We start from the raw sequence: 27,920 nt of genomic DNA on the forward strand, positions 1-27,920 counted from the left end.
AAGGCCCAGAGTGATTAAAGATGTGAATTAACTGTCATACCAACATGTGGCAGAATCAAAAAGAGAACTGCATTTTAAGCTCCAATCCAAGGGTTCTCTTTACTTACGCTGGCCACACTGCCACAAGTCAAAACAACTACAATCATTATTTTCATCTTATCTGCTGTAGTTAGACTTCTTTCATGTCCCTTAGACTGAAGGAAAAGTCAGGGAGATGTTCTAGAAAAATACATTTGCATTTCAAATTTGCATTAAAAATGTCTTTCCCTTAGTTTCATATCACAAATTCCAAGCATTATTAAAGAAATAACAGATTACGCAGCATTCTGTGTCCTGGGTCTCTGTCCTTTTTAGATTATGAAAATCGGAAGTTAGTTGGAATTAAGAAATTTTCATCATTAAGTGTGAAGTATAAATACAAGTAATTTTTTAAAAACTTTATTTTAACACCTAATACAATTCCAATCTTAAGGATTACTTGCACAAAAAAATAAACACATTTGGTATAAAAATGTATCACTTCAACACCCTTTCCCCTCAGCCCCTCCCCCTCCCACCCTCGTGAACTGCACTCTATCTGGATGCAGAGACATATAAAGACTAATGGCACAGATTAGTTTTTACCTACAGGCATTTCTGTTTATGTACCCAGGTACTCTAGAGGACACCAGCCCACTTCATCACATGAACCATTTCCTTCAGCCCGCTGAATTTAGTTTCACAAAGAAACAAAGCTTATTATAAAGGCATTTAAAAAACCATTATCTTAAATTCTTTTTAGAAGCACTGACTTTTTTTTTTGTTTTGCAACCACTTATATACAGTGTTACGTAACAGCTCTGGAGTACAGTCCATGCAGCAGAACATACCTGTTGAATATAAAATCCTTTTCTTAAAATCTTCATCGTTGGAACTCCTTGAAGTCTAAATTATAGAATGCCCATTACTTGGAGAAAATGGTTGAGGAGTACAAACGTCTGCATATGTTGGCCACTGAAATAATCCAAGGCTGACTGGAATAATATTCAGAGCACACCAGGAGTGCATAAATAATTTACTTACATTATTAAAATACAACCCATAAAATCCAAGTTCAAGATCTTATAGGATTGTCTATGTAAATCCTTTAAGTGGTTGCCTGGAAATGCATTGTCTCTTCTCTCTCTTTTTTTCCTTTTTTTAAAGTCCTATATAAAATGTTGGAGTTTTTTTCTTTCTCAAATGAAACGACCACCCTTATTTGTGCCGACTGCCTCTTCTTTTCATGGCAGCAGTGCACTGTGGACAGTACCATTTTCCTTTTGGTGCTTCTGTCAATCCAACACATCCATAATGGAACCATTCTATGGGGCACTAGAAAGCAAAAATGCAAAGAAATAGTTTTTAGTAAAAGATTAGGAAGTATGTTAAAATATGCCCAGCAGACTAAATATTAATAATTAGAGCCATGGAAACAGAACTTTGACATCTAGGAGCTGATTTGTTGTTCATTTAGTCCAACTGGTAAGTTTCAGAGATGAGGAAATGGAGACACAGAAAATTGTGCATCTTTGTTAACTCTGAGGTTCATGTAATGTACTCCCATAATCTTAAATAATGAACACAAATTCACTAATTTCCATTAAGCTGGAGAGTACATTGATACCAACTCACAAGAAGAAGTGAGATGGGTCTCTCACATAGGCGGTAAATGTATTTTAAAGATTTTATTTAATATTCAGCCTTATTCATTTCCTCATAAAGTAGAACAAGCTACTTGTAATTAAGACATAAAGGATTGCCCTGGGTTTCCTTTCTGGTGTATCTATTCCTAGATATGCAGAGAAAAGGAGTTCCACTGTGCAATATACTAAGTCGTTCTACACTTTCACAGAAAATCTTAGCACTTAGACGAGCACAACTGGGAATGAGAGGGATCAGAGAGAGTATGACGAGGTATTCACAGAGCTCTCATCCCTCATTTGCACTAAGCGCCCCAGAAGACAGTTTACAATGGTCTTCTTGAAATGGTTTTGCAATAATCACAAACAGCCCACAGTGGTTCTGCACAGGGAGTGGAAGGAAAGTCTTTCTCTATGTGAATGTGTTGTTGGGAACCTGGCAGGTCAGGAAAGCACACATTTTCATGAGCCAACCCTGATCAATTTTCAAATTGTTTTAAAAATTTAAAACTCTTATTATTAACCTTAGGATCTTGACATACAGATTAGTCCTCTTTAGAATTCAGGGCTCAGTTACCCCTCTGGAGGAAAACATGGACAAGAGGGGGCTGAGCTGTGTGACAGTTAAGAAGGGAGCGGAAATTACTAGACAAAAATATTCTCAGCATTCAAAACATATCTCTAACCCAAATTAAGCTTCAAAGAAAATAAATAGGAATTCTTTTCTTTCAAACCTTCTTTATTTTTTAATATCAGAAGTGGCTCTTATCAGCTGACACTTGCCGAGTACCTTAGGAAATACTACACTAATAGGAGGAAAATAACCCCCATTCGAGCCTTCACCTTAGCACCATGCTTCCTGAAAGAATGTACTGTTCTAAAGTTCCAATTCTTCACTGTGATAAGTGAACTGAATTCTAGCAAACACAGCACTCTTTGGCAAAAGGGGAGGAGGGTGTTTCTAATTTTCATATGACGTAGCACCTTTTGAGAAGTATAATCTGCACATAAAACTGTAAAATTAGCTTTAAAAAAGTTAAAATAGGGAATACATTAAGGCATACTATCCTATTTGGGGGAGGAATACTCTAGCATTATTATAATTAACATAACTTCAAACCTGTTTTCTTATACTGAGAGACACAGTAAACAAAAAAGTATACATTCTAGCAATAATAATCTGTGATTTTTTCATTCCTAAATAGAAAAATTTAATACTTACATCTTGGTTATCGCAGCCCACCATCTCACCATAGGATACCTAGTTAAAAGAAAATTAAATATTTTTGTTATGACTATATAACAAGCACCTAAACCCAAATTAATTGTCTATGATACTGTTAAGAAAATAGAGGGAAATACACTGAATATACAACTGCATTAAGAAACAGGGCATATAATTTTACACAGTTTACAGTTTTTTTTTCTGGAAGGTTTTTTTGGGACTGGGATATAGGGGGAGATACACAGAAATTATGTACTCTTTGAAAGTCTGCAAGAATTTGTTCTGCAGACTACCTCGACAAAGGAGCCAACTTTTTGGGTGGTTCCTTTTATAAAGATTTTAAGTTTCTTTCTTGATTATTTACATACTTAAGTTTTTTTTTACTTTTTCTTGGGTCAGGTTAGGTCATTTATATTTTTGCAGTCAATAGCCCATTTCATTGAAACTTCTAAACTTATTATCTGTTTATTATATGTCCTTTCTCATTTTTCTTTTTGCTGTTCTTCACTAGCACTTTACAGCACAACTTCCTAATTCCTGAATTCATTTAAGTTCTCAATGAACTGAATACATTTTCAGATAGAGTTTATTTTACTAGATGGCATACTTCCTGATTCTTTGCATGAGTGAAAATATCTGTTTGCGGTTCTATGCACACGATCAACAACTTCTCTGGGTAACAATTTGCGGGGGTGTGGGGTAGGGGCCGGGGGGAGGGCACTTAGATCTCTCCCTCAAAGCTCTACAGACATATTTCATCAACTTCTAGTTTTTAGTGTTATAGAGGGGAAATCTAGGGTGAATCTGATTTTGTTCTTTTGTAGGTAATCTACCTCTACTGCCAGGATATTTATAGGATATTCTTAATCATTAACGTTAAAAAATGTTTATCAGGTGACAGCAGAACTAGCAAACTCTTAAATGGCATATTCTTAAAAATTAGACTGGCAACTCACACTGTTAAACACAATATACTGCAGACAGATTAAAGATTTAAATGTGAAGAAATTAAAGCATATCAACAGACGAAAACATTTAAAAATCAAGACACATTTATAAGGGGTAAAGGGGAAGAGGCCTTCCTAAGGATGTAATCCATGGCTGAATTCATAAAGAAAAAGACTGACAGTCATTACTACATAAAATTGGAATTTTAGAATTAAAAAACTAAACCAAGCAAAATATTTATATGTGACAAAAATGATAGAAAAAATCAGCCAACACATAAAAGAAGAAATCAAAATGGCCAAAAAAATCCAATCTTACTACTAAGGTAAATTGAAACAACTGTGTGATTCAAAACTATCAAAATTGGTACATGGTTTTTAAGAGAGAATAAAATGCAGTGCTGGACAGGGTTTAGGAAACAGGCATATTCATCAATTAATTTTGGTAATAAATTTTAGAAGATAATTTGGTAGTTGGTATCAAATATTTATAACTGAATTTTAATTCTAAAGGATTGTCCTAGAAATTAGATGTATGAAATGGATTACATAAAAAATGCCTACCATAATGTTATTTGTAATTTTTAAAAAATAAAACCACTAAAATAATTTATAGCTAACTATTGACTAAATAAGTTACAGTACAGAGTATAACAGATAACTGTGAGGAGAAAAAAATGACAAGAAAAATCATGTTCAGTACACATGATTTAGTGAAAAAAGCCAGTTACATGAAAGGACATACCATGATTCCAACTGTCAAATTCAAATACACATACACCTATGTGTGTATCTGTGTACATATGTATTATGAACTGAATGCTTGTGTCCCTTCCCAAAATTCATGTGTTAAAGTCTTAACCCCCAATGTGACTGCCTGTGAGGAGAGGATAAAGGTTAAATGAGGCCGTAAGGGTGGAGTCCTAATTCAATCAAGTTGGTGTCCTTATAACGAAAGGAAGAGATACCAAAGCTCTCTTTCTTCACCATGTGAGGACTCAACAAGAAGGGGGCCGTCTGCAAGCCAGGAAGAGAGCCCTCACCAGGAACACAATTGGTCAGCACCTTAATTTTGGACTAGCCAGCCTCCAAAACTGTGAGAAAACAAATTTCTGTTGTTTAAGCCACCCAGTCTGTTGTATTTTATTATGGCAGCCTGAGCAGGCTAAGACAACATCCACGTGGGGTACATAGTAGTAGTACATCGAAATGTTTAATTATAGGTTATATCTGAGGGCCAAGGTTATGGATGACTTGTATGTTTCTTTATACTCTTTGTATTTACAGCAAACACGTCATTTTTATAAGAAGCAGGAGAAAAATATATTAAAGAAGCAAAGGTATTTTTAACTGGAGTAAAAAGAACTCTATAAAAATGGAGTAGCTCTTTTTCCTAATTTATTCAGATTATGCTTTTATAGACCTATGTCAGATTTTTACCTGATTACAAATGCAGTATCGTGGTTCATTTGGGTCATAAGTCCAATCAACCTGACTGTTCGAATCAGATTCTGGTACAACTGTTGTCTGTTGAGAGATTTCTTGTACAACAGTTGATGACGAAGAACATGATGATAAGGAAGAAGAGGAGGAGGAAGATGATGACTGCTGGCTTGAAGACTTGTTGTTGTTTCTGAAAAAATAGTATCAGTTTTATTTGCTCAGCATCCATAAGAAGTTACCTGAAAATAACTTCTAAGTAAGTGGTATGATATGAAATAACATTAAATGTATAAATTAATATTTAACACTCAAATAATCTGATAAACAGATTTAAAAGCACAATTGTTTAGAGCAATAAAACATTTTTCATAACAGTTTATTTTTATCTGAGATTTTTGTTTTCTGGAGAACAAATATATTTAAAGGAAATTCTTTCAAAATATTTCAAAGTTTTTAGAATAAATTTTTAATCAGTTACTACTTACCATTGATTTAAATTGTAGGTAATACTTTTAAGAATTAGTATTAGTTATGGCTACCTTACAGACATTCTTTGTATTTTTAAGCAAACTGAATACTCTTCATCAAAATCTAAAATACAAATACACAGAAGCATTTGATGAAAATAATCATGACCATCAACTGACATGTGAATACTTACCTGTGTAGGACAGGAAAAAAAAGTGTTAAAATTCACAAGAAATTTACCATTATCCGTATGCTAATAAATTTTAAAAATGCAAAAATTTATCATCGGCAGTTATAAAAAGTTTGGGTCATTAATGAATTTTTAAGATATTTAGCACTTTTGTGGTAATTCTACATTGATCATTCTTTTAGAGATTTAGTCACAGAAAGTACAGGAACCCAGAAAATACAACATTTACTTGCAGAAAATACATTTAAAGAATAAATTATGATAAAATTATGATACAATTGTTTAGACCGAGCATTTGAACTTTCACTATGTATGAATACCTAACATATGCAGGTACTTTGGAAAGATGGTGCCAAATGCTGTTCGCTTTTTATATAATCATCTTAAGAGTCTCATCTACAAAATCTAGGGATATTTTCATAATTTCAATTTTGGGGACGTAATACCAAGAATTAAGACAACTTGCTCTTAATCAAAATGAAGAATCTTATTTAAAAAAATTTCCAGGAAACACATGACAAAATAAGGTGTTATAAGCAGAAAAAGTTTCATAAGATGGTTTATCTTAATGAACAAAAGAAAGTAAAAAGAAGTCATTTATTAATAAACCCAATTTAAGACTCTAGAAAAATCACGGTCTCTTAGCACTTTTTAAAGACTTCATCCCTTTCAAAGTAAGTCAGTGTGAAGGAAATGTCATGTCTCCCCACCTCCCCAAAGTTCACCCTGACCCATCATATCATGCTGCCTTTGTTTAATATATGGAAGCCCAGCTGGATGCCAGGTAGTTTGCATACTTAGTAAAGGTACGGGCTACTGTAGCAATAAAACTTACTTGCTCTTTCTCCCGCTCCGTGAATCTGCTGCGGACGAGCTGGCGTTCTGTGTCAACGTAGTCATGAGCGCTGAAGATGATGAATAGCCAGCTGCTTCCCTGGGCATGGAAAACTCTTTTCCCAGCTGAAAGTCATTATTCTTAAACGCTTCATAACTGGCTTTTAAACTTGATGTTCTTCGTCCCTCTTTCATCTTAGAAAGACATTCATTGGTAGTATTAATAAATGTAAGTATGTATATTTTCTTTTTCAAGTCTTACTAGTTACAGCATTATTTTGGCTTATCCAATATTGTTTTGTTTAAACCATTATTTTCATCATTGTAATTTAAGCTATTTTATGTAAAGATTTAAGATCAGTTTTTACCTAGTTATGAAGTAACTACAGGATGGGTATCTTAATTTGGAATACAGATAACCAGTACAGAAGTGAACAAACTCAAGGCAACCTACGTTCTGAGGCTATAGAGAAAGCCCTGGAACTGGTAGAAAGAATAAAGTATAGTCCTAGCAGGTGCTGTGGCTTACAGTCAAGAATATGGGCGTCATGAGCAATTACTATGAGAAGGGATCTGCATGAGGTTGTATGAATCTATTTTTTACTTTTCATTATCAATCAGGGAATTTCTGCATATTCATTTCACTAAATAAAATGTCAGATATCATAAAACTATGATTTAAAAATGAAACTTTACAATGCAAGAAAACTCTTTTTGTTCCTATCTAGTTGTTTCTATTTGAGTTTGCCAAGGATCCAGACAAAATTTAACATTGTTTCCAAACCTTTTCCTTTTTACCTGAGCTGTAGCTTGAACTGCTTGAGCTGCTGCCATGGTAATTGCCCCTGCACCAGTTCCTGAAGACAAGGAGCCAATATTATAGGATGCCAGAGGCTGGGAGGAATTCACATTGTAAGCATTGTTAGAAGAAGCTGTAGAATTATTATTTCGACAACCTGTATAGAATTAAAGAAGCAATAAAAATGGTTAGAGAGAACATAATGTTAGTGAGCTTAAAATATATTAGTTCTCAGCACAGATATAATCACTAAATTTAAAATTTTCATGTCACATTTTTACTTCTTTCTTCCTATCGTACACTTTAACCAGGTAAAGAATCTGTATAACTAATCTTAATTGCTGTCATTTCCCTTTAGTTTAATGCAAACAAAAAAAGAAAACAATCATATTTAAGATAATAAACTTACCTAGCGTATTTTCCTTAGAGGCATCTGATGTTAGGGTAGATAAAAGAGCTTCAGATTTAAACTTCTTTTCAGGTATATGATCTGTTGTCGTATGGTGAGAAGTTGGATTATATTTCCTTTCTGAATATAAATTAAAAATTCAATTTTTTTAAATTTTAGAGAACTATAGACAAGGCATAATATTGTACTTCCATCTGGTTATAAACTGATACAGTTATGATCTGAGTTCCTCATGGAATACAGAACATTATGTTTTCTGAGAAGACAGGACAAACAGAACTCTCTGTGTCACCTGTTTTAGTAAGAGCAGACTGCTTGGACATTTAAAAAACTTTAATAGGAAAGTAGTGAAGACAACCCATGATACACCATGGTTTCACATATAACATGAGGAGAATTCTGCTTTCAAAACATTAACTACAATTTAAAATAATTTTCAATCTTTCTTTCATATCAAACTGCTCTGTCAAAAAAAGGCACCGATACGGTCATCTAGCCAGCTAGCATCTGACTAACCATTCATTTACTCACTAACTCACCAACCATTTGAGACTTTATTATAAGCCAACAGTAAGCTAAAAAATTGAAAAGCAAGGATAAAAAAGACAAAGAGCCCACAATCAAGTAGTTTACTGTTTGGCTTAGTTCTAACACTCCGTGGAGAGAATCAGTTATCTGTATGTAGTCAGTATACACTGCTACTAGTACCACACGTTCTTCCGCAATGAATTCCAGGGAAAACAGACTACCTGTTCCCAAATCAAATATGCTCTTCCCAAATGAAGAAGATAAATCTGCCAGTAATTGCAATGAAAAAAACACATCTCACAAAATAAAAGGGGAGGATATTCGTTTCTCAATTGGTTGTGTAAAGCTAGTGAAAGAGAATACATAGATAATATAATGAATTTTTAATTGTCTTTAAAATTTTAGCTGTCCTAAATCAAACTTACTTTCCACTGGAGTATGTGAGTGAGCATGGTGATTGTTCACTGGCTGTGAAGGAGTATCTAATTCCAGAGATCCTAAAAAAAAAAAAAGAGAGGCATAGAGATATACCACATGAGATATCGCCACAGAACCTTACACATCAATCAAATACAGGCATTCTGTACCCTTAACCAGCAAAGAACTGGCAAGCTCTGATGCCTATGCCTGTATCATTTTAGCCAAACACATTAGAGGGTCACCACTGCCAATTTTACCCTGAGCCAATCTGATCCTCTTTCTAAACAATAAGTAACCTATTTTTCAATATTCACCTTAAGTACAAAATGGGTCAAAGCATGCTAACGTCTGAGTTAGGGAATTCACGACATTTGGTACAACATAAGTGGATGAATGGGTATTATAACTCCATTACTGATCTGAAAAACTCAACCTAGAGTTACTGAGCTGGAGACCTTTTAATGGGAGAGTCTAAAGTATTAGGCAATGGGAAATTACTATATGAAAGAAAATCCTTTGATCATTAAAATGACATGCGATAGTAAAGACTTCCTAAAAGAAGTTAGGGATTTTGTTTGTGAAAAGTGATGCATAGAATCTCTACCGCCAAGCTTTAAAATACTTTTAAAGAAATTTCCTGGGTTTATCTTGATCCCTTGAGATGAAATTATGGCAGGGCACAAGGTGGAGCAATTTTTATAACTTGATCTAATTTACTTTCATATGTCTGCGTCCTTACAGAGGATGCTTTATTAACCTTCCTGCAGTACTGAATAGGCATGGCTTATTGCTACTCACAGCTACTATCAGCATTTCAAAAAAATAAAATAAAATATTTTATTTTGCCTCAAAATACTTATTATCTTCAGATAGGGTCCCCCTGGAATAAAAGTATCACAAATAAATACGATGATCATCTAAAATGATGGATCTATTTCTGAATACAAACATGCAACTATGGGTACCAAGATGGATTCATGTGTGGTTGCTGCCCTAGTTGACATCTAGTGAGTATATAAACAGAGGTATATGTAACCCAACACTCTAAAGAAACCTTTCATCTGTGTGTAGAAATAGGTACATGTTGCTGTACCTATTTCTTGCTGTTGAAATGCACCAAGAAAAGAGATGCTTGAATCCTTTAATTAAATTCTACTAGAAATCAGCCATAATACTGACTTGATTCAACTAACATTTAGTGAGTGCCTACTCTGGGCTTAGCACAGCACTATCTGATTTTATGGACGTTATCTATTTAGGCTGGAAGAGCTAAATTAGTTAAAGAAACAGAGCTCATGTCTCCATTTTGGGGAAGTCTCCTGAGTTAAACCCTAGAAGTGATAAGAGTAAATTATAGCAGGAGATCAAGTCGAGTCTTGCAGAGAAATATTAAAATGGTTTCTTGCTGATAAGAGAAAGTTTAGGAAAGACTTCTTGAGAAAAAGAGGAAGTGTTGAAGAACTCATTAAAATCTTTCTTAGTAACACAGCTGAGGGAAAGCTTTAAGGCAGTCCTTAAGAAGAAAAAATAACAACCTTCCTCAACACTTAAGTGCATAAACTGGCAGGGCAAAGTCAAAACACGTAATGCCAGATGGCTGACTTGTTTCTAGATGGTTGTATTCCTTTAAATCTTTGTTCCTACCACTCATCTTACTAGCATATATCCATGTTAAAAAATGGAATGACTTAATATGTTATTTTCATACAGAGTGAGTGGATGATATATTATCTCTCCAAGTATCCGTGACCCAAACAGTCCAACTGCTGGGGACCAAGCTATCCCACCCAGGTGCCACCGTCCACCAAGGAGCAGCATCTGAGAAGCCTCTGCGGGACGTGTGTCTCCTCAATGATGTGCACATGTACTGTCCAACATTGATGCAAAACTGTAAAGTTTACTTACGCCTCTCTAATATTTCTGTAATTCCAGCATTATCAGCTTCCAGCTCCATTTTAAACTTAGCCAGTTCCTGATCCAGCTTTCTCAAGTGTCGATCTACCTGTTTCAAAGAAGATCAAAGATAACCACCACAATTTGGGACACTATTAAAGTGTCAGTTTAATGAGGAAACCTAAATCTTTATTTCTTTTAGCGCATCTGCTTTGTATCCTTGAGCAAGTCAATTAACCTACACTGCAGGTTTTTAATCTATAACATGAGGGTGCTAGGCTAAGTATCTCCGAAGTTTCCTTGAATAAATTTTAAGTTTTAAGAAACCAGAATCACAATTTGTTAGAAAATGTTTGGAAGAAGTAGGATATGAAAAGTAAAGCAAAGATGGGCGGTGGGTGGTACAGGAGGGTTGGTAACAGTTCTTAGTATGCCCTGCAATTACTTTTAGCCTAATCTCCTACTTATAACAAGGCCATCCACACTGCCAGACCATAATAACTGTCAGAGTAAGGAATGAAAGATCCTCAGTCTACAAACAAAGAGGCTCCTATATTCTATACATACATTTCTCTAAGGCAGGAAAGTGGACCATTATACTTGTAAACATTTATGTAAAGAGTTGAAACAAAAGGGTTTTTAGCCAGAAAATGCCATTCCACAAAGAGCTTGGTCAAAAGGGTTTTATTGTGGGCTTCCCTGGTGGCACAGTGGTTGGGAGTCCGCCTGCTGATGCAGGCGACGCGGGTTCGTGCCCCGGTCTGGGAGGATTCCACATGCCGCGAAGCGGCTAGGCCTGTGAGCCATGCCCGCTGGGCCTGTGCGTCCGGAGCCTGTGCTCCGTGGCGGGAGAGGCCACGGCAGTAAGAGGCCCTCGTACCGCAAAAAAAAAAAAAAAAAAAAAAAAAGGGTTTTATTGTAATACTGTTGCCCTTGGTTAAGGTGGCAAAATTGTATTTTCTCATTCACCTAGAGATCTTTGGACTGATTTCAGAAAATTTTATGACACCTCAAACTAGCAACAAGTCAATGTATTTTTAAAGCTTAATATTAAATTTTTTCAATACTTATTCAAATTTACTACTTTGAAGTGAAACCAAAAAACACCAAGTCTTGAAAAATATTCATGTCACATTATTGTCAACATCTTTTTTTTTCAAACTCTAGTTTCCCTCTTAATCACTATTATATTTAAGAGTAACTTTCTCACAAATGTCAAAATGCTATGATACACCAGAGGGGAAAAAATTTAAATAAGACTTTCGATTAAATAATGTGTATCTAAATGAGGGAGTGGGGAAGAAGAGTAGCAAAAGACAATTTGCGGGTGTTAGATGCCACAAATGTGTTTGGTGCATTGGAAGGTTTATGTTTTCTAGTCCTTGCTCTAATCTTTTGAGATAGGTTATTACTGTCTCGACTTCATAAGTGAAGAAACTAAAGCTCAGAAGGGTTGAGCAACATGCCCAAATTCAATAACTAGTGCCTTATAAAAATGAGACTTAACTCTGATCTATCTGTAATAGATTGTGCTTCACTGTTTATACCTAACATTGCCCTCTGGACTTCCGCATGCAGAAGCCAATTTTTTAACTCAAAGTAATAGCATTCAAATTGAAAAAAAATAAGAATATTGTCTTATTATTTGTATTTTGTATATTAACAGTAATCATTGGGATGCTGGTTTATGATTTTTCAATAATTCAAGGCCCAATTTTCCTCCCATCTTCACACATAATTTTTCAGAGCTTGGCAGAAGTTGTAATTGCAATATTTAAAATTCTATAGGGTCACGTATTATAGACACATGCTACTATTCAAAGAACCTGCAGGTAACTGAGCATCCTTTTTAATGGAGACTCCCTTCCAATAATAAAGTGTGAACACAGACCTGTTATTCAAGAATATCTCTTACATTGTCAAAATTTAATCTCAAGGGAAATCAGAAAAAATACTCATATCTAAATTCCAAGTCTACTTAATGCAATGAAAATACTCCACCACCTTTCTTACCTACAACTATACTACTAATAAATATTGAGTTCCTATCGTGAGCTTGGCACTGGGTAAATGGAGAATACCTGAAGAATGAGAGAATCCCTGCCTTCATAGGAATTAAAATTTAGCTGACAAATCAAGATTTATGTAAGATTTTTAACACAGTAAAGGTATAAACAAACAAATAAATAAAAATCTCCTAGATGTAACAAATAAAAAACAGCGAGAAAGGGTCAGAAGTCGCACATAAAGAAAAAATATAATATTGGGCTATTGTAGACAAAGGAATTATGAACGAGTTAGATAGTGAAGAATGGATTGTTTTCAAACAGGTGGAAAGAAGGAGTGATAATTAAAGAACTAAAGAGTGTATAGAGACAAGAAGACAAACAGAATTCTTAGAGAAAAACAAAGTCTGGTGTGGCCTGTCGTAGGGGCAGACAGTATAGACAGGAAGTGTTAGAATCTCGGTTGCGGGCAGGGGGGGATCGAGGTGAGATGAAGAAACCATACATACCTCCCTAACTCATTCCACCCCTGAATTTAAGAATTGCTTAATTATCTTTTAAGATAGCACTAATAATGTTTATTATACCTGAAAACATGGAAATAATGATGGAATTCCCAATATCAGATAGTTCAGAAAAAGCAGTGGAACCCAAAGAGTTAATAACTCGAAAAACGGAATTCACAATTAAAATAAACAGATACAGAAAAGCCTTAACCACATTGTGGTGGGGAGTTTTGTAAGGGAGCTTTCAATCATTCCCACTGGTAGGTAAAAAAGATTATGAACTGATTAATATGATAAGCAATTATCAAACAATGAGAATTCTTTTTACTCGATTCACCACTGCTGTACTAAATCAAATTAGGAGTTGGAAAGAAGTTGACCACAAGATTTAACTTAAGCTATAAAGCACCAGGATACTTAAACAGTATTAAACAGCAATAGTAAGAGCTGCACTGAACGTATCTGAAACCTATTAAGTGCATTCCCTCTACCTACATGATTCTGAATGGGTAAAGCACCTATCCTAGCTGAGCTCCATAATGGCCCCCCAGATATCAGGTGAAGCAAGAACCCAAGTTACCGTACCGCTCTACAAACACCTGACCCTGTAAGACTGATTTATAGTGGTAAAGAGGGTACTGATCCAATCGAGAGATTTTCCATTAACCACAGATTTCTAACACAAGGCTGACCACAGAGTCTAATTATTGATCTGCTCCCCACTTAATGTCAATAAATGCTAGCCACAAAAGGTCCTTATTCTACAACCCTAAATCATATCCTACAACCCCAAATCATAACTTCTTTAAATTTAGTGTCCTTTTTCTGACCTTTACAGAGACAAAGGAAATTCTGTCAACATTATTTGTTAATATATTCATGATCATAAAATATTTAAGTCACCCTTGGCCCCTCTGCATGAAACAAACAAAAAATCCTGACCCTTTAATTATTTTTGCATAGAGCTATAATCCTTTATTCTTTCTCTTTTGTCTCTCCCAGTTTTCCAATATTCAAATTTTAAAATGCATCACTTGATGGACTCAAACTGAACTGAATAAAGGTTTTTAAAAGTTTTTCCATGATTTTATGGCTTCCAACACTGTCAAATTCTAAAAGTTAGATGTCAAGTTTGCCCTTTCACAATGAGCACTCAGTCTACAAGGTTCTAAGTGGAAATCCATGGCAATAAGAGAGAAATTTCTATCCATGAAAAGATCTAGTAATAGGGAATCAGGAGGGTAAACTGGGGAATAAAAAGGAAACATGATGGCAAATCATTTCTCTGATGGTAAGTCATGAAAATGATTCTTCACATCCTGAATTAAATTTAAACTAGATGAAAATTTGATCCATCTTTAGGGTGAATCAAATACTTAAGGCCTTAGCACATAAACTACATCTAACCATTCTCCTAAAAGACAATAAGGATAGGAGACAAATCAAAAGGTCAAGCTCACATAATATATTTCCTTAATTAGAGTATCGGATGAGGAATTCTCAAATTTATAGGTAAAATGTGGGCCTGAAATATAATCATCTCAGGAATAAACCAGGATATAAAAAAGAAGCAAGTTCAAGGGTATTTAGCGCTGTAAGAGGCTGCTAAAACCATTCAAGCATTAACCAAGAGCTCAAGCTTTATCAGCGTATATATAAATCACCTTTACTAGGTATTGTAATCTAATGTGGACTTATGACAGTGACATCTGACTGAGGAACACCAAAAAGTGTTTAAAGCCTACGAACATCAGGATTCTGGAAAGAAATTATTTTAATAAGATAGATGTTTTTTTTGTCTGTTAGTCAAATTTCACTAAACCCTCTTAAATAAAGCGTCGGTTCGTTCCAATGAACCCCTAGTTCCACAAATTTCTTCATTTGTGGATATTTATGCAGTCTGATTTTTTTCCTTAATACATGAGGTAGTCAGTACAGTGCTGGTCACAGGAATAAAAAGCTTACTATTGATTTTAAAAGTAAATAAAATATTTTAATGAAAAATAATACAATTAAATACTGTGCTATAGAAAACACTGAGGGGCAAAATCAAACACAATTATATACTCAATTGCTGTATCTCAAAACCTGTAACAATAATACCTGCTTACTTGACATTTCCATAATAATATAATGTTTAAGCAAAGCCATACATACAATGTCCTCTAAGGTGTGTCCCACTCCTCTGTTTAAAGTCTTTCACTGGCCTCCCCCTGCTCTTAGACTAAAAACACTGCTTCATCGGCTTTTAGGCCTGCGCGTGCCGGCCTCTGCCTGCCCCGCTCACACCCTCTTCTTTCCCACAACACACCAAGCACACTGGCCTCTTTCCTGGTGCAACCTGTCAGTCTACCCAAGGAGACTGAGACACTGCACCTCAGACACTGCATTTGGTCCATCACCTGCCTGAAATGTTCTTCCTTAAGCCTGTCACATGGCTGTGGCTCTTTCTCGCTTTCCAAGTACTGCCTCAGGTGTCACCTCCTTAGACTACACTCATCCTGACTAGTAGACTCTTAAAGCCTCCCCCAGTGACTCACTCTTTCCCCCTCTTTCCACAATGTTTATTTCCTTCACAGCACTTACCAAAATCTCCAATAATCTAGTTTGCCTATATTCATTTCCTGTCTGTATCATTACTGCCCATCCAGCACCAGTGACCACGCATAGTTGGAGATCTATAAATATTTGCTGTATGAGTGAAAGTTATACTCTCCCACTAGGTAGAACTGTATAAATACAAGTACCATTGTTTACTGGGTAAAGGATCTATAAATAAAAATTACTGTATTTTTAACGCTTACACTATATCCTATCTATTCACCTCTGAAGCACAGGGCCTTCTAAGCTCTCACCTGTTAAATGTTATAGGAATTTAATGAGGGTACATAATTGATTTTAACATTTTAACAATTATTTATTCATGAGAAGTGATGCTAGTGAAAGAAGTAAAACAAGAAGACTTAAGTCTTAATACAATGAGTTCCAGGGCCTAGGAATTCTCAGATAAGAACAGACTCAGAGGAGAAGTTTGAGCTTGAAGAATAATTATTGCATAATTGCTAAAACTAAGCGTACACATGGAAAAGTAATGGAGAAATGTTTCTCAGCTTGGGTGGTGAGTGTGGCGGGGAGGGGGTAAAACTGGCATCACAACAATGCTTTACCGTGTGGCATTTGGTCTCATCAGCCTCTGGAGTTGGGGCTGAAGATGAGAAGAAAACTACCTTTACATGGGAACCACTGAACAGAGTAAGAAACAATGCAGGTCAAAGACAGAACCCTTCAGAACAGCAACCGCTCTGAGTGATATCCAAGGAGACTGAGAAAGGCCACAAAGGTGGGAAGATAATAAATTAACATAAAGTCTCAAGAAGAATGGATTTTATATTAAGGATATTGTGGTCACCTGGAATAGCAATGGAGTCTTTAAAAAGGAAGAAGGGGGGGAGTAACAAAAAGAAAAGGGGAGGGAAAGAAAGGGACAGAGATAGGGAAGAGTAGAGAAAAGACAAAAGGTAGTCTTAGAAATAAATAATGGGGGACTATGGAAAAAAAAAACAGGCTTAACTTGGCAGAGCTGAAAGGGAAGCAGTGGCTTCAGGAAAGTAGAAAATTTGTTAGAGAAATGAGATGAAGTGAGTTTTTTTAAAGAGCGAGTGCCTACTATCTGCCAAGCTACGAGCACTCTGTGTGTGTGTGTGTGTGTGTGTGTGTGTGTGTGTGTGTGCGTGCACGCGCGCGCACAGATATAGATAAGAGATTTACAGAGACAGATATAGACATATGTATATAGATGTATCTATATTTGTCTCTATATCTCTGTCGAAAAAGAGAGAGAGAGAGATTGATTCAAATCTTCCTTTAAGGCACAAATTAATACTGCTATTTTACAGATAAGGAAACTGAGGTTTCAGGATTAAATAACTTTTCCAAAGTCTTACTGTCAGTGAAGTAGCTGAACTCACGTCTGCAAGAATCCATTATGGGTCCTTGCTTTTTATTACATTCATTACATTGTATTAAATTTAATACATCACCTGTTATTCCTTCAATCTCTAGCCTAAATAACCTATCTCCCTCAAAGAATTTACTAATTTTTATTTTCATTCTGTGTTTATCCATTACCTCTGAGTGAAATGCTTTCCCCTCAATACAATACCTGAATCCAGGCCCCCGAGGCTCTGAATAAATTCTGTTCAAAACCCATCTCATACACTCTAAGAAATCAACAGTAACTCTGCTTGACTTAGGTCAGTCTTTTACCAGATCCCCTTAATACCCAACTGTATTAATCTTTATTTGTTAACATGTTTCTATACAGGCTCTCCATTTTACTTATGGGCATGTCTCTGTGGGCATGTCTTCCCAACTAGTTAACAGACGCCTTGAGGACAGGAGCATTTACAGCATTTACTCTTCATTCCTCCATTGTACCCGCATAAAACTCCATTACACCAAGTACACAGTGGATGAAGAGTGTGGTTTGTAAACAAGAGATGGATACACACACACATTTAAAAAGCATATATTTGTTATATATATTTTTTCTAAATGCATGAAGTACTTTTAATAAAGGTGTAAAAAGTAGTAAAGTAAAATATAAACAAAAGATTGGAACCAAAGAGCTGTATGATTTAAAAAGCAGGTAGTTTCTAAATAAAGATTGACACCTAGTCACTACATATGAGAAAGAATGTTTTAAACAAATTAGTCCTGGATTCAAACATAAATATCCTTCTCTATGTTTATAGACCTAATTCAAGACCAAAACAATTTAGAACATTTTTTGGTTTTCGTTCCACAGTAAATCAAGCCACCAGCCCACTCTACCCTTCTTTAGTCAGTATCTTTAATGAAACTGTTTTCAGACTAACTGTATGAGCAAAAGAGTCTAGGTCTTTATATCCATTAAAATATTTTCACTATGTAAAAACAATTAAGCATCTTCTGTGGTTTTACATGACAAATGCTTTCTAGTTTAGTATAGCATTCACAATGTATACCAAATGGGATATGTACCTTTTATCTGTGTCATGCACACCAATGACATTTATATTAACATGTATCTGTTCAGTAATAAAATTGTATCCACACAAGACTACAAAAATAAGATATGAATCCACATGCTAAAGTTAATCAAAAGTGAGCATTTGTCTTCAGCTTTAACTTGCTTTGAGAGAGAATCAGAAATGAGTATTTCCTGAAGTATGTACTTTGGGAGAAGATGCTTTACGTTAAAAAAAACCAAACATAATTATACCAATTTGAGAAATATTGCATATATCTGTCTTCTTGGTGATTTCAATCTTTAAGAAGTGCTGCTGCTACTGTAAAAAAACCCTGTTTTTAAAGTTCATTTAATCATGTTTCCCAGTTTTGCCACCTGTGCCAGTTGTTGAGCACTATCTACTGACGTCACTTAATTGACAGCTGAGTGCTATCCATTAACACAGATTGAAATAAGTCTCTTCTTCATTTTAATCAGACTACCAAGAACTATCAACATAGTACTCTTACGTGTATTTTGTCACAGAAACAATCTCAAGATGATTTATCAGGCAAGTAAGCACACTCCCTTAAGAAGATAAGGATTAGTATAATAAACACCCATTTTTGTTAAAAAAACAAAAAAAGCTTAACATCAGCTACAATCTTATAGCAACGTAGATTTGGCTAAAATATAAGGTTCTTGACCTACTACTGACTGTGGACTCTCTGGCTCTCTTCCACAAAGAAACCAAAAAGTAGACACTGAACTCTGAAATTAAATGGGATCAAGAGAGCAATAATTCAGTTTAGTCTGTTCTTCCTATTACATATAAGCACCATTTAAAACATAATCCATAATTCAAATACGGCATAGCATGCACATTAAATTTACTTACCAAGTCATATATCTGGTTTGCCAACTGTACCTTCTCGTCTGCATCCTCCAAAGCTTTATAGTAATCCTGAATAAAAACATTTGTGTTTCAAGAATAAATTAATAATTTAAAAATATGTGTATGCAGGACATATAACTGCATTTTTCATTATCATAGCTTGTTATCACTGTCAGTCATTATACATTAGCAATAAAAATCCAGTTAGGGATAGGGTGGGAACGGGGTAAGATTAGAAATTTTAGACAACAGCCAAGGATTAAAGGAAGATGTTCAGAATTCCTAGAAAAGATATAAATAAAAAATAAATATCATCCAAGTCTAGCCTCTATACTAGTACAAGTTATGTGAGCCAATGAATAGTTCTTTTTCTTCAAAAATAAATGTTATTTAAGATGTAAGGCTTATCTAATTTGTAAAGAGTATTTATGCTAACCATTTTTAAAACTTGTTATAAAAGCAACTATTGAAAGGATTCTGACCTGCATGTCCGTTGTTTTCAACTGTTCTATAATTCTCATTTTAAGCTAGGTATCAATTCATACAATCAACCAATACTTTAGATTTCTCCCCTGTATAAAGCAAATTATTTTTTAAAAATTCTATGAAGTTCCATTAAGTATCAGACTTTTAGGGTATATCCAAGCCGTGCTACCCAAAAAACCTAATAGGATAAAGGGATGATGAATGACTTTAGGATGCATATATGTGAAGTCTATACTCACACACCTGGGCCTCCAGATATCCTCCAAGTCAGGACTAATTCTATAAAAGATTCCGAAGTTTTTGCTCCTAACAGAAATAACATTTCCCCCATGTGGTAAAATAAACAACACAACTAGTTTTCAAATTTCTTTCTCAGTTGATTCTTGAACAATTCTATGAAGGTTGGGGGTAAGGGAGCCATTATTACTCAGAGGTATTAAAGGACCTGTCCCATGTCACATAGTCAAATGGCACAGTCATGACCAAACTGAGGGCTTGTGAGTAGTTCTTCCACCGTATCCCCAAATAAACTAAATCACGCCTTTAAAGCAAACCTTGAGGGGAGAGCTGATACCCATTCTAAACTGGAAGAGAGCTCTGAGTACTATAAAACTAACAAAAACTCAAAGAATTCTGTATTTCTAGGACCAACTGATGTACAAATTAAGAGTTTTAAACTAAATATTTTTTAAAGATCTTTTCAATTCTTAGGATTCTGTTCTTCTATGATTCCACCACCCTAGGTACCTAGCAATATATAAAATATGCTTCAACGTTGCTAATTTTCACTCCAGTCTGTGGCCCAAATTGGAAGACAATACACATTTAAAGACAAGGCAACTTTAATTACCTGTAACTACAACAAAACAAATTAAAAGAAAAAATGTACTTTTTAAATGGTTTTGTGACTGTCTAATGAGTCACTAATTATTGAAATAATTTTCTAAATTACCAAGATGCTTCAATGATTAAAAATTCCTGGACTTCCTTGGTGGCGCAGTGGTGTGGAGGACACGGGTTCGAACCCTGGTCCGGGAAGATCCCACATGCCGCGGAGCACCTGGGCCCCTGTGCCACAAATACTGAGCCTGCACTCTACAGCCCGCAAGCCACAACTACTGAAGCCCGTGTGCCAAGAGCCCATGCTCCACAACAAGAGAAGCCACTGCAATGAGAAGCCCACACACCGCAACGAAGAGTAGCCCCGGCTCGCCGCAACTAGAGAAAGCCCGCGCGCAGCAACGAAGACCCATCACAGCCAAAAATAAATAAACAAATTTATAGATAAAATAAATTCCTATACCTGAAGCTCTAACATTTAATACATCATTTTTAATTTTATAAGTTACGTTTAAATTCTAAAGAGCTATTGATAACTTTCCCTCATTTTGATATCCCCCAATCTATTTAATTTTAAAATAGCTTCCTCAGAGGGTCTCAAAAATTCACAGATAAATCATCCAGAGTGTGGAACATACCTTTTTAATGGATGCCATTTGCTCTTCTCTCCACTCTGGTTTATTTTTCTTTGCATTCATGAAGAATTCACTGACTCTTTGTTCTAGCTGATCCATTGCATCTAGGACATAACATTTCATATTTAGATGACCAAACTCATACACTGAATATACATGCTTTGATGTGAAGAAAGAAAAAAATATCTGAGCACATACACTGTTCTACTTGGTCTGTAACTTAAATATGTCATGTTTTAATAATGTAAATATATGGTGCCTTAATTACCTTAGTAAAAAAAAAGCTACAATTTTCCCTACTGACAATTTATTTTTGTTGTTACTTCTAAACTTTTTCCAATAGTCAAAGTAGTCAACAATGTAGATAGATTCTATACCATAGTTGTTGAATAGTATAGGCTTGGGGTCAAAAACTAACAGTATAAAGTCAGCCAAATATGCTGAAACACGATTCATTATTGAAATCACCACTTGATAATCCTCTCATTTATTTCAATAAAAAAATGTGATAAAAAGGTTTCAACCTCTTGTTATATACCATTAAGCACCTCATCATCTCATATCATGACTGAATGTGGTAGGTACAATCATTTATTCACTTAACGCACATTATTATTTGTTCTAGATAAGTTTTTCCTGAAGTGTGTGCTAAGAATAGTCATTTCATTCTATGTCTGCTAAAAAAGGAAAAATAAATAAAAGGGATTTTGTTGCTATGTAAATTGAGGAAAACTGTTTTACTATACTGTTTTGGAGATCTGCAGTGCATAATAGTGCATTTCCTAACTTATTTGACAAAGAGATATCTTTTGTTAATCCATAATACCTATTCACTTTAGATAATTCTAATTATTGTAAAAAATGCAAGTTTAAAAAAACCTCTAACTTACATTATCAAGTCCAAATTGCTAGAGGACTTAACATTTGTAATGAAAGTATAAAATAACAACTTCCCTTTATTGAATGCCCACTTCGTATCAGGTACTAAACTTTCTAATTTATCTGTATTTCTTTTAATCCGCAAGACAATAAAAATCCCTCAGAAGTGGCAATGTGGTCAAGGCCAACGAATAAGTTAGTAAAGCCCTAAAATGAACTCAGATCTGTCTGATGATAAAATCTACGTTCAATCCTGTAGAAAACACTACTTTAGCAAATATTTAGCATTTCAACTACATTAAAGTTAAACTGAATTTCGTGACCAAGCTGGAGAAACAACACACAATTCAGACTTCCACACTGCAATCCACTGAACAGAAGGTGATTTCCATGATGTATCACCTTGTATTATGCACCACATAAAACCGACAGGAAGCTAAGAAAAGAATATTCACGAACACTGGGTATGGAAGTGTGTGTGGCATGGTGGGGCAGAGAAGCAGGGGCGGGGGGGCAGGTTCTTAGCTACCTCAAGACTCCCGCACTCTGGAATGTTGTTTTCTGATCGCTTTCCATGATACTCCTTTCTTCCCTATCATACCCCAAAACCCAGATCTTCCCCCACCCCTACTTTTCTAAGAAGAAAACCTGTCAGCACAAGAAACTTACCTCAATCCTAATTCTATGTATACTCCAAACATAGCTGGTACACATGGGATCAAGAAACATCTGCAGATACACCCCATGAAGGCCAGTCATTAATATTATTCAAACAATTAAGGAGTACTTACATTTCTCCAAACAAAAGGAGTGACACAAAGCCAACAAAGTACACTTGATTATACATTTTAATTATGTATCGTATATTTCACATTTAAAATTTTTAATATAGTATCTCTACAAGATAGTTGGAACAGCTATATTATATTCATTTCACAAAGGGGGAAGGTGTGTGAGGTTCTTTCAGAGCATGATGGACATACATTTGGTACTCAGCACTGTTTCCTTGTTTCGAAATTTTGCTCTAAGTATTTACCTTGTTATCTCCAAAGGTATTTATTCTTTACCCTCTCTGAATCATAAACTCTTTTAAGAAACTTCACAGAAAAAAAAAAGATCAAATAAATTAAATACTGTTCTATGAAAGAGCAAGGTTATTTTGGGGAACACGTCTCCGGACTACCAAGCTATAACTGAAAGAAGAAAAGGCAAAATTTTTGTTACAGCAGACAAGAAGCTTTACAGTAAAATTTTATTTACTTTCTTATTTTGACTGAGAAACTACCATATTGTTGACAGTTGAGAATTCATCCTTTAATGTGTAACTTTTCAAATGCGACATTCCAAGTTCACCAGGGTCTCTAAAGAACTACATATAACCTGTGCTTCTATGTGTTGTCCGCTCTTGAATATTTATTGGCATGAACTTCAACAAAAATATAAATGCTGAAATCTATGTTCTATACATGAAGTCTCAAGTCAAAATCTTCGCAACATGTATGCCGATGTGCACTAAAACATATCTACATTCTCAACGAAGGTATAGAAACTTTTATTGCACAGTCACAAATTCGAGAAAGGAGCACACGTGCTCTAATGCCACCTTCTCTTGTAAAAGCCAGGAGAAAATTAGCGTGGGAGACAGAAGAGGCAAGATTTGGCATTGCCGGTTCTTTTGGACAACTCCTTCTGTACTAGCGAGTGAGCCGGAGGAGAGCCAAAGAGCAGAGTCGCTGGTGTCGATGGCAAGTAAGTCTGGCACCGAACGCGCGCAGCGAACAAGGGCAAACGCGCCGACTTACTCTGCACCTGCAGGTCCATCTCGCGCATCTCGGTGAAGCGGTCCCGCAGGTCCATTGGTAGCTGCTCAATCACTGTCAAAGGGAGAGTCCGTCAGAGGGGCGGGGCCAAAGGCGAAAGTACGCGCATACGTCGCTACGTGCGTGCGTGCGTGCGTCGGGGGGGGTCGAGGGAGCCGGCAGCCCACAGCGAGGCTGCCAGTTACCGTGAGAAAGAAACATCCCCCGCCTCCCCCTCCCTCCCGCCATCCCGCCAGCCCGTCCACTCCCGCCCTCGCCCGCCCGCAGGTCCCCAAGTCGGGCCCGCCAGTGCCGCCCACTCACTTTCCAGATAGTCCTCTAGGTACAACATCGCGGCCCTCAGAGCTGGGGGAGCGAGGGGGTCCAAGGGTTTATTTGTGTCACTCGCTGTCGCCGGAGTTTTGTCCCTTCCAATATGGCGCCTCCGCTAGCAGCGCCCGCTCGGCTTCGGCGGAAAAAAAAAAAAAAGAAAAAAAAAAACCACTTTGGCTCCTGACAGCGCTTGCCTCACCGCCGCCCGGAGCGGTCATTGGCTGGCTGAAGCATTGACGTAGGCCGACCGGAGTCCGCCTCCGCGTCTTTGTGGGAAGTGTAGTTTTAGCACCTCCCCAGCAAACTTGAACACGCTGGCAGTCCTCCACGTGGAAACTACAAAAACCAAGCGCCGTTGCGAACGGTGCGCAACAGAATCTGAAATGCGGTGCCTCTGTTTATTTGTTGATATTTACACGGGGAATGACGGGAGTTGTATGCACCTGCAGAACACAACTAGGAACAAGTTTTCACCTGTTTTTTACTGCTGTGATTCCACGCCCCGGCGTTTGAGTCATGGATTTCAAGTAGTGCCAGGCAGACGGCAAAGGTTCTAACGCTAGAATTATCAGCAAAGTTCGGGCAATTGGGATTGTTTAAAACAGAGCTCATTGCTGGAATTTATCTTCCGTATCCACTCCTAAAGATGTAAGTGGGACGATAGATTGGCTGCCATCTAACTAAAATAGTTTACACTCAGAATATGGAGTAAATATGTATTTCCCTTATTAAAAGGTGAACAAATATTTCTCAATAGCCTCTTATACAGTCTATTTTGCGGTCCGTCTGGTCTTCGTTCTAATGTAATTGATCTATACATATACCTGCACCAGAAAAAAAGTAAGCAAGCAGAAATAACGGATGAAACCTTACTATCTAATGGGCTACCTTAGCAATAACTAGATAACGTTGAGTAAAAAGCCTGTATTAGACGTCTGTAGTCCCGGGAGTTGTCTTTTTTTTTTTTTTTTTTAATCTTTCGACTACTCCCAGCATTTGTTCAACCGTGCTATATTTAGCCTTTCACTGCTCAGTTTGTTTCCTTTTTCTTTCAAACGTTTGCACTCAGTAGAGATTGGGTATTATTATTTTACAACTGTCTTAACTTTTTTTTCAGGGAAATGTGTCTTTAGTTCATAATTTAATGTTCTGTTTATGTTTTTCAGATTGGAGTTGAAACACTTTATGCAACACTTTATCCTTTCTCCCTCCTTTACTTTTGAAACACTTTATCCTTTCTCCCTCCTTTACTTTTTCTTGTACTCAAGACTTTTTCACAGCTCTTAATCAGGATACTTACCTGTCATGTTGAGGAATATCAAAGGAAACGTACCTCAATCCTAATAAGAATTACCTAGTTTATTGTCTGTACTTTTATCTAAAATCTAGTGCATTGTCTTATTTCCTCCCTCCCTTTCTTCTTCTGGCTGCTTTTAAGATCTCTTTGATATTTTTGCAATTCACAGTGATGAATCTAAGTATGAATGTCTTCCTTTCCTCCCTTCCTCTTTCTTTCCTTAAAAAAATATTTTTTAACCATGCTTAAGATTTGAGAGGATTTCTAAATCTCAGGAATAATGCCCTGCAACAATTGTAGAAAATTCTCAGCCCTTATCTCTTTAGAGTTGCTCATTTCTTATTTTTCTCCATTATTTCTTAGAACATCTATATGATATCAATAAAATTTTCTCACTTTAAACTCCATTTCACTTAGTCTTTCTTTTATATGGTCCATCTCAAATTTTTCAAATACTTTTTAATTTTAGTTGTTCTATTTGCTTCTCTTTTTGAGCCATTTTCTAATTTCTTATACAAATTAAACATAGTCTATACTCTGTTAAATCCAATACTGAAAATTTTACTGGTTTTTTGTGCTGTTTGCTGTTTCTTCTAGCTTTTGCGCATGGTGCCTTTTTCCTTGTGGGTTGTTATTTTGGACTCTGCACTTGTGTTTCTGGGATTGTAACTGGGAATTCTTTGAGGCCAGAGTTAAAACTGAGTTTTCCTAGAGATTTTTAGAATTTGCTTCTGCAAGTTGCTTGGAGGCACCATCAATCCTAGTACCAGATTAAATTCTCCACTTGAAGTTTATTGGATTGCACAGATAGATTGAATTTGGGCCTAAAATCCAAGTGGCTTGTTATAGATTCTCAGGGAAGACTTTTTCTTCCTGGGTTCCAAGGTCAAGACAGGTATGAAGCCCACTTTGGTCTCAATTATTTCTCAGGATATTCTCATTTTTCTTCCTTCCTTCCTTTTTTTTCCCTGTGAGAATTTCTTCATTTCCTACCAGTTCATCAATGTATTTGATTTTTTTTAACTCTTCATTTTTTGTTGTTTTCAGCAGGTGGTTCATTCAGAGGGAGAATGCTGTCAGAAATAGAAAAAATAGAAATAGAAATCCATCATTTCAGTGTAAACTGAGCTTCTTCAGGGAGTTTTCCATATTAAGGAAAAAGAGATAATATATGGTTCCCAATTCAGTCAATATACATACATATTCCTGAAAACTAAAAAATAATAAAACCTACACTCTATATATTTTAATTAATGAATGTATCAATAATTCTGTTGTTTGTTTCTTTTTTGTTGAGGTATAATTGACATAAAACATATTAGTTTCGGGTGTACAATATAATGATTTGAAATTAAAAAAAATTTATACAGTTTTAAAGGTTACTTTCTATTTATAATTATTACAAAATATTGGCTATATTCCTCATGCTGTACAATACATCCTTGAGCCTATCTTACACCCAAGAGTTTGTAGTGAATGTAATTCTTGTTCTTAGACCATGTATCAGCTGCAGAAAATTGTATATGTACACACATGTGATAGCTTCTTACATCATTAGGTCATATAGTAGATACCACTTGGAGTAGCTGCCCACTTACAACCACTACTGCATTTCTAGGCAATGCTCCTAATATATAGGGATGACTATACCTGTATTACATTACTGTGCTAGCTGACCAGAGCTCATTAACTTACCAGGGACAGACCAAAGCTGGGCCTATTAGTTGCATTCTCTTAGGATTTGAAATTGGGAATGAAGAAACTTGAAAACTGAAGTCAGGGTGGCAGAATTGCATTAATTCCAGCACAGTAAATAGGTGGTCCACAGGCTCCTGTTGCTCAGATACCCCAGAGACGCTCTGGTTTTTTCCTTGCCTTTTTTTCCCTTTCTCTGTCACTATATCTAACATGAGTTTTATGACCTTGAGAAAGTTATTTTAACACTCTGTGCCTCTGTTTCCTGATCTGCAAACTAAAATAGCAATAGTAGCTAAATAGTAACTAAATTATAGGAGTGTTAGATTGAAATAATATCATCCAAGCAAAGCAGTTAGGTTAATGCCTGATAAATGTTATGATACAATAAATGTCAGCTTCCATTATCATCATCATTAATAGTGTTAAGACCCTTTGTAAGTTATCCATATTGCAGATATGCTCCTTTGTGCTACTGTTAGCTTTGCCTTGTATCCCTGCTTATTTTGAAGCTGGACCACCTAGAACTCGACTGTTATACTGCCACTGTCATACCAAATTTAGAAGAGAAGTGGTTCGGGTAAGGCTATGTAAGAGTACTGCATGAAGGCTAAGTAGAGGGAATTAGAATATAGGGAAGAGATTCAAAGCGGATGCAAAATATGACTGTTACCAGGAGTCCAAGAGAAAGGAAAATTTAAATCCTTCATATAGCATAACCTCAGGGGAACCTTTGCCTGTG

General features: G+C 36.0%; 1 protein-coding gene across 3 annotated transcripts; it reads right to left on the reverse strand.

The window, feature by feature from the left end:
- Positions 1-422: 422 nt before the first annotated feature.
- On the reverse strand, positions 423-24,330 carry ING3 (inhibitor of growth family member 3). Of its 3 annotated transcripts, none has more exons than XM_022582466.2 (12): positions 24,178-24,330; positions 23,857-23,928; positions 21,179-21,279; positions 19,218-19,283; positions 10,830-10,926; positions 8,930-9,001; positions 7,977-8,096; positions 7,567-7,724; positions 6,770-6,963; positions 5,274-5,466; positions 2,884-2,922; positions 423-1,353 (listed from the first exon to the last, which is right to left on the reverse strand). In XM_022582466.2, exons 1-12 carry the CDS (start codon positions 24,203-24,205, stop codon positions 1,237-1,239), a joined length of 1,257 nt encoding a protein of 418 aa, XP_022438174.1. In that variant the 5' UTR covers positions 24,206-24,330; the 3' UTR covers positions 423-1,236. The 3 variants fall into 3 exon arrangements, with proteins under 3 accessions (XP_022438174.1, XP_089773589.1, XP_089773590.1); XM_089917463.1 differs by having other exon boundaries at positions 22,724-23,928; positions 24,178-24,223; XM_089917464.1 differs by lacking the exon at positions 24,178-24,330 and adding an exon at positions 22,724-22,783.
- Positions 24,331-27,920: the final 3,590 nt, after the last annotated feature.

This window comes from Delphinapterus leucas, chromosome 9 (genome assembly GCF_059928025.1).
Source record: "Delphinapterus leucas isolate spDelLeu-1000000601 "Yukka" chromosome 9, BTC_Dleu_Yukka2, whole genome shotgun sequence".
In the NCBI taxonomy this organism is placed as follows: domain Eukaryota; kingdom Metazoa; phylum Chordata; class Mammalia; order Artiodactyla; family Monodontidae; genus Delphinapterus; species Delphinapterus leucas.

Excerpts from the sequence above, each read along its gene's own strand:
- ING3 (XM_022582466.2), bottom strand. The coding sequence starts at position 24,205 with ATGTTGTACCTAGAGGACTATCTGGAAA. Across the intron at positions 5,467-6,769 it reads CGGAGCGGGAGAAAGAGCAA|AAACAACAACAAGTCTTCAA; the intron begins GTAAGTTTTATT and ends CTATTTTTTCAG. Across the intron at positions 2,923-5,273 it reads GATACTGCATTTGTAATCAG|GTATCCTATGGTGAGATGGT; the intron begins GTAAAAATCTGA and ends TCTTTTAACTAG.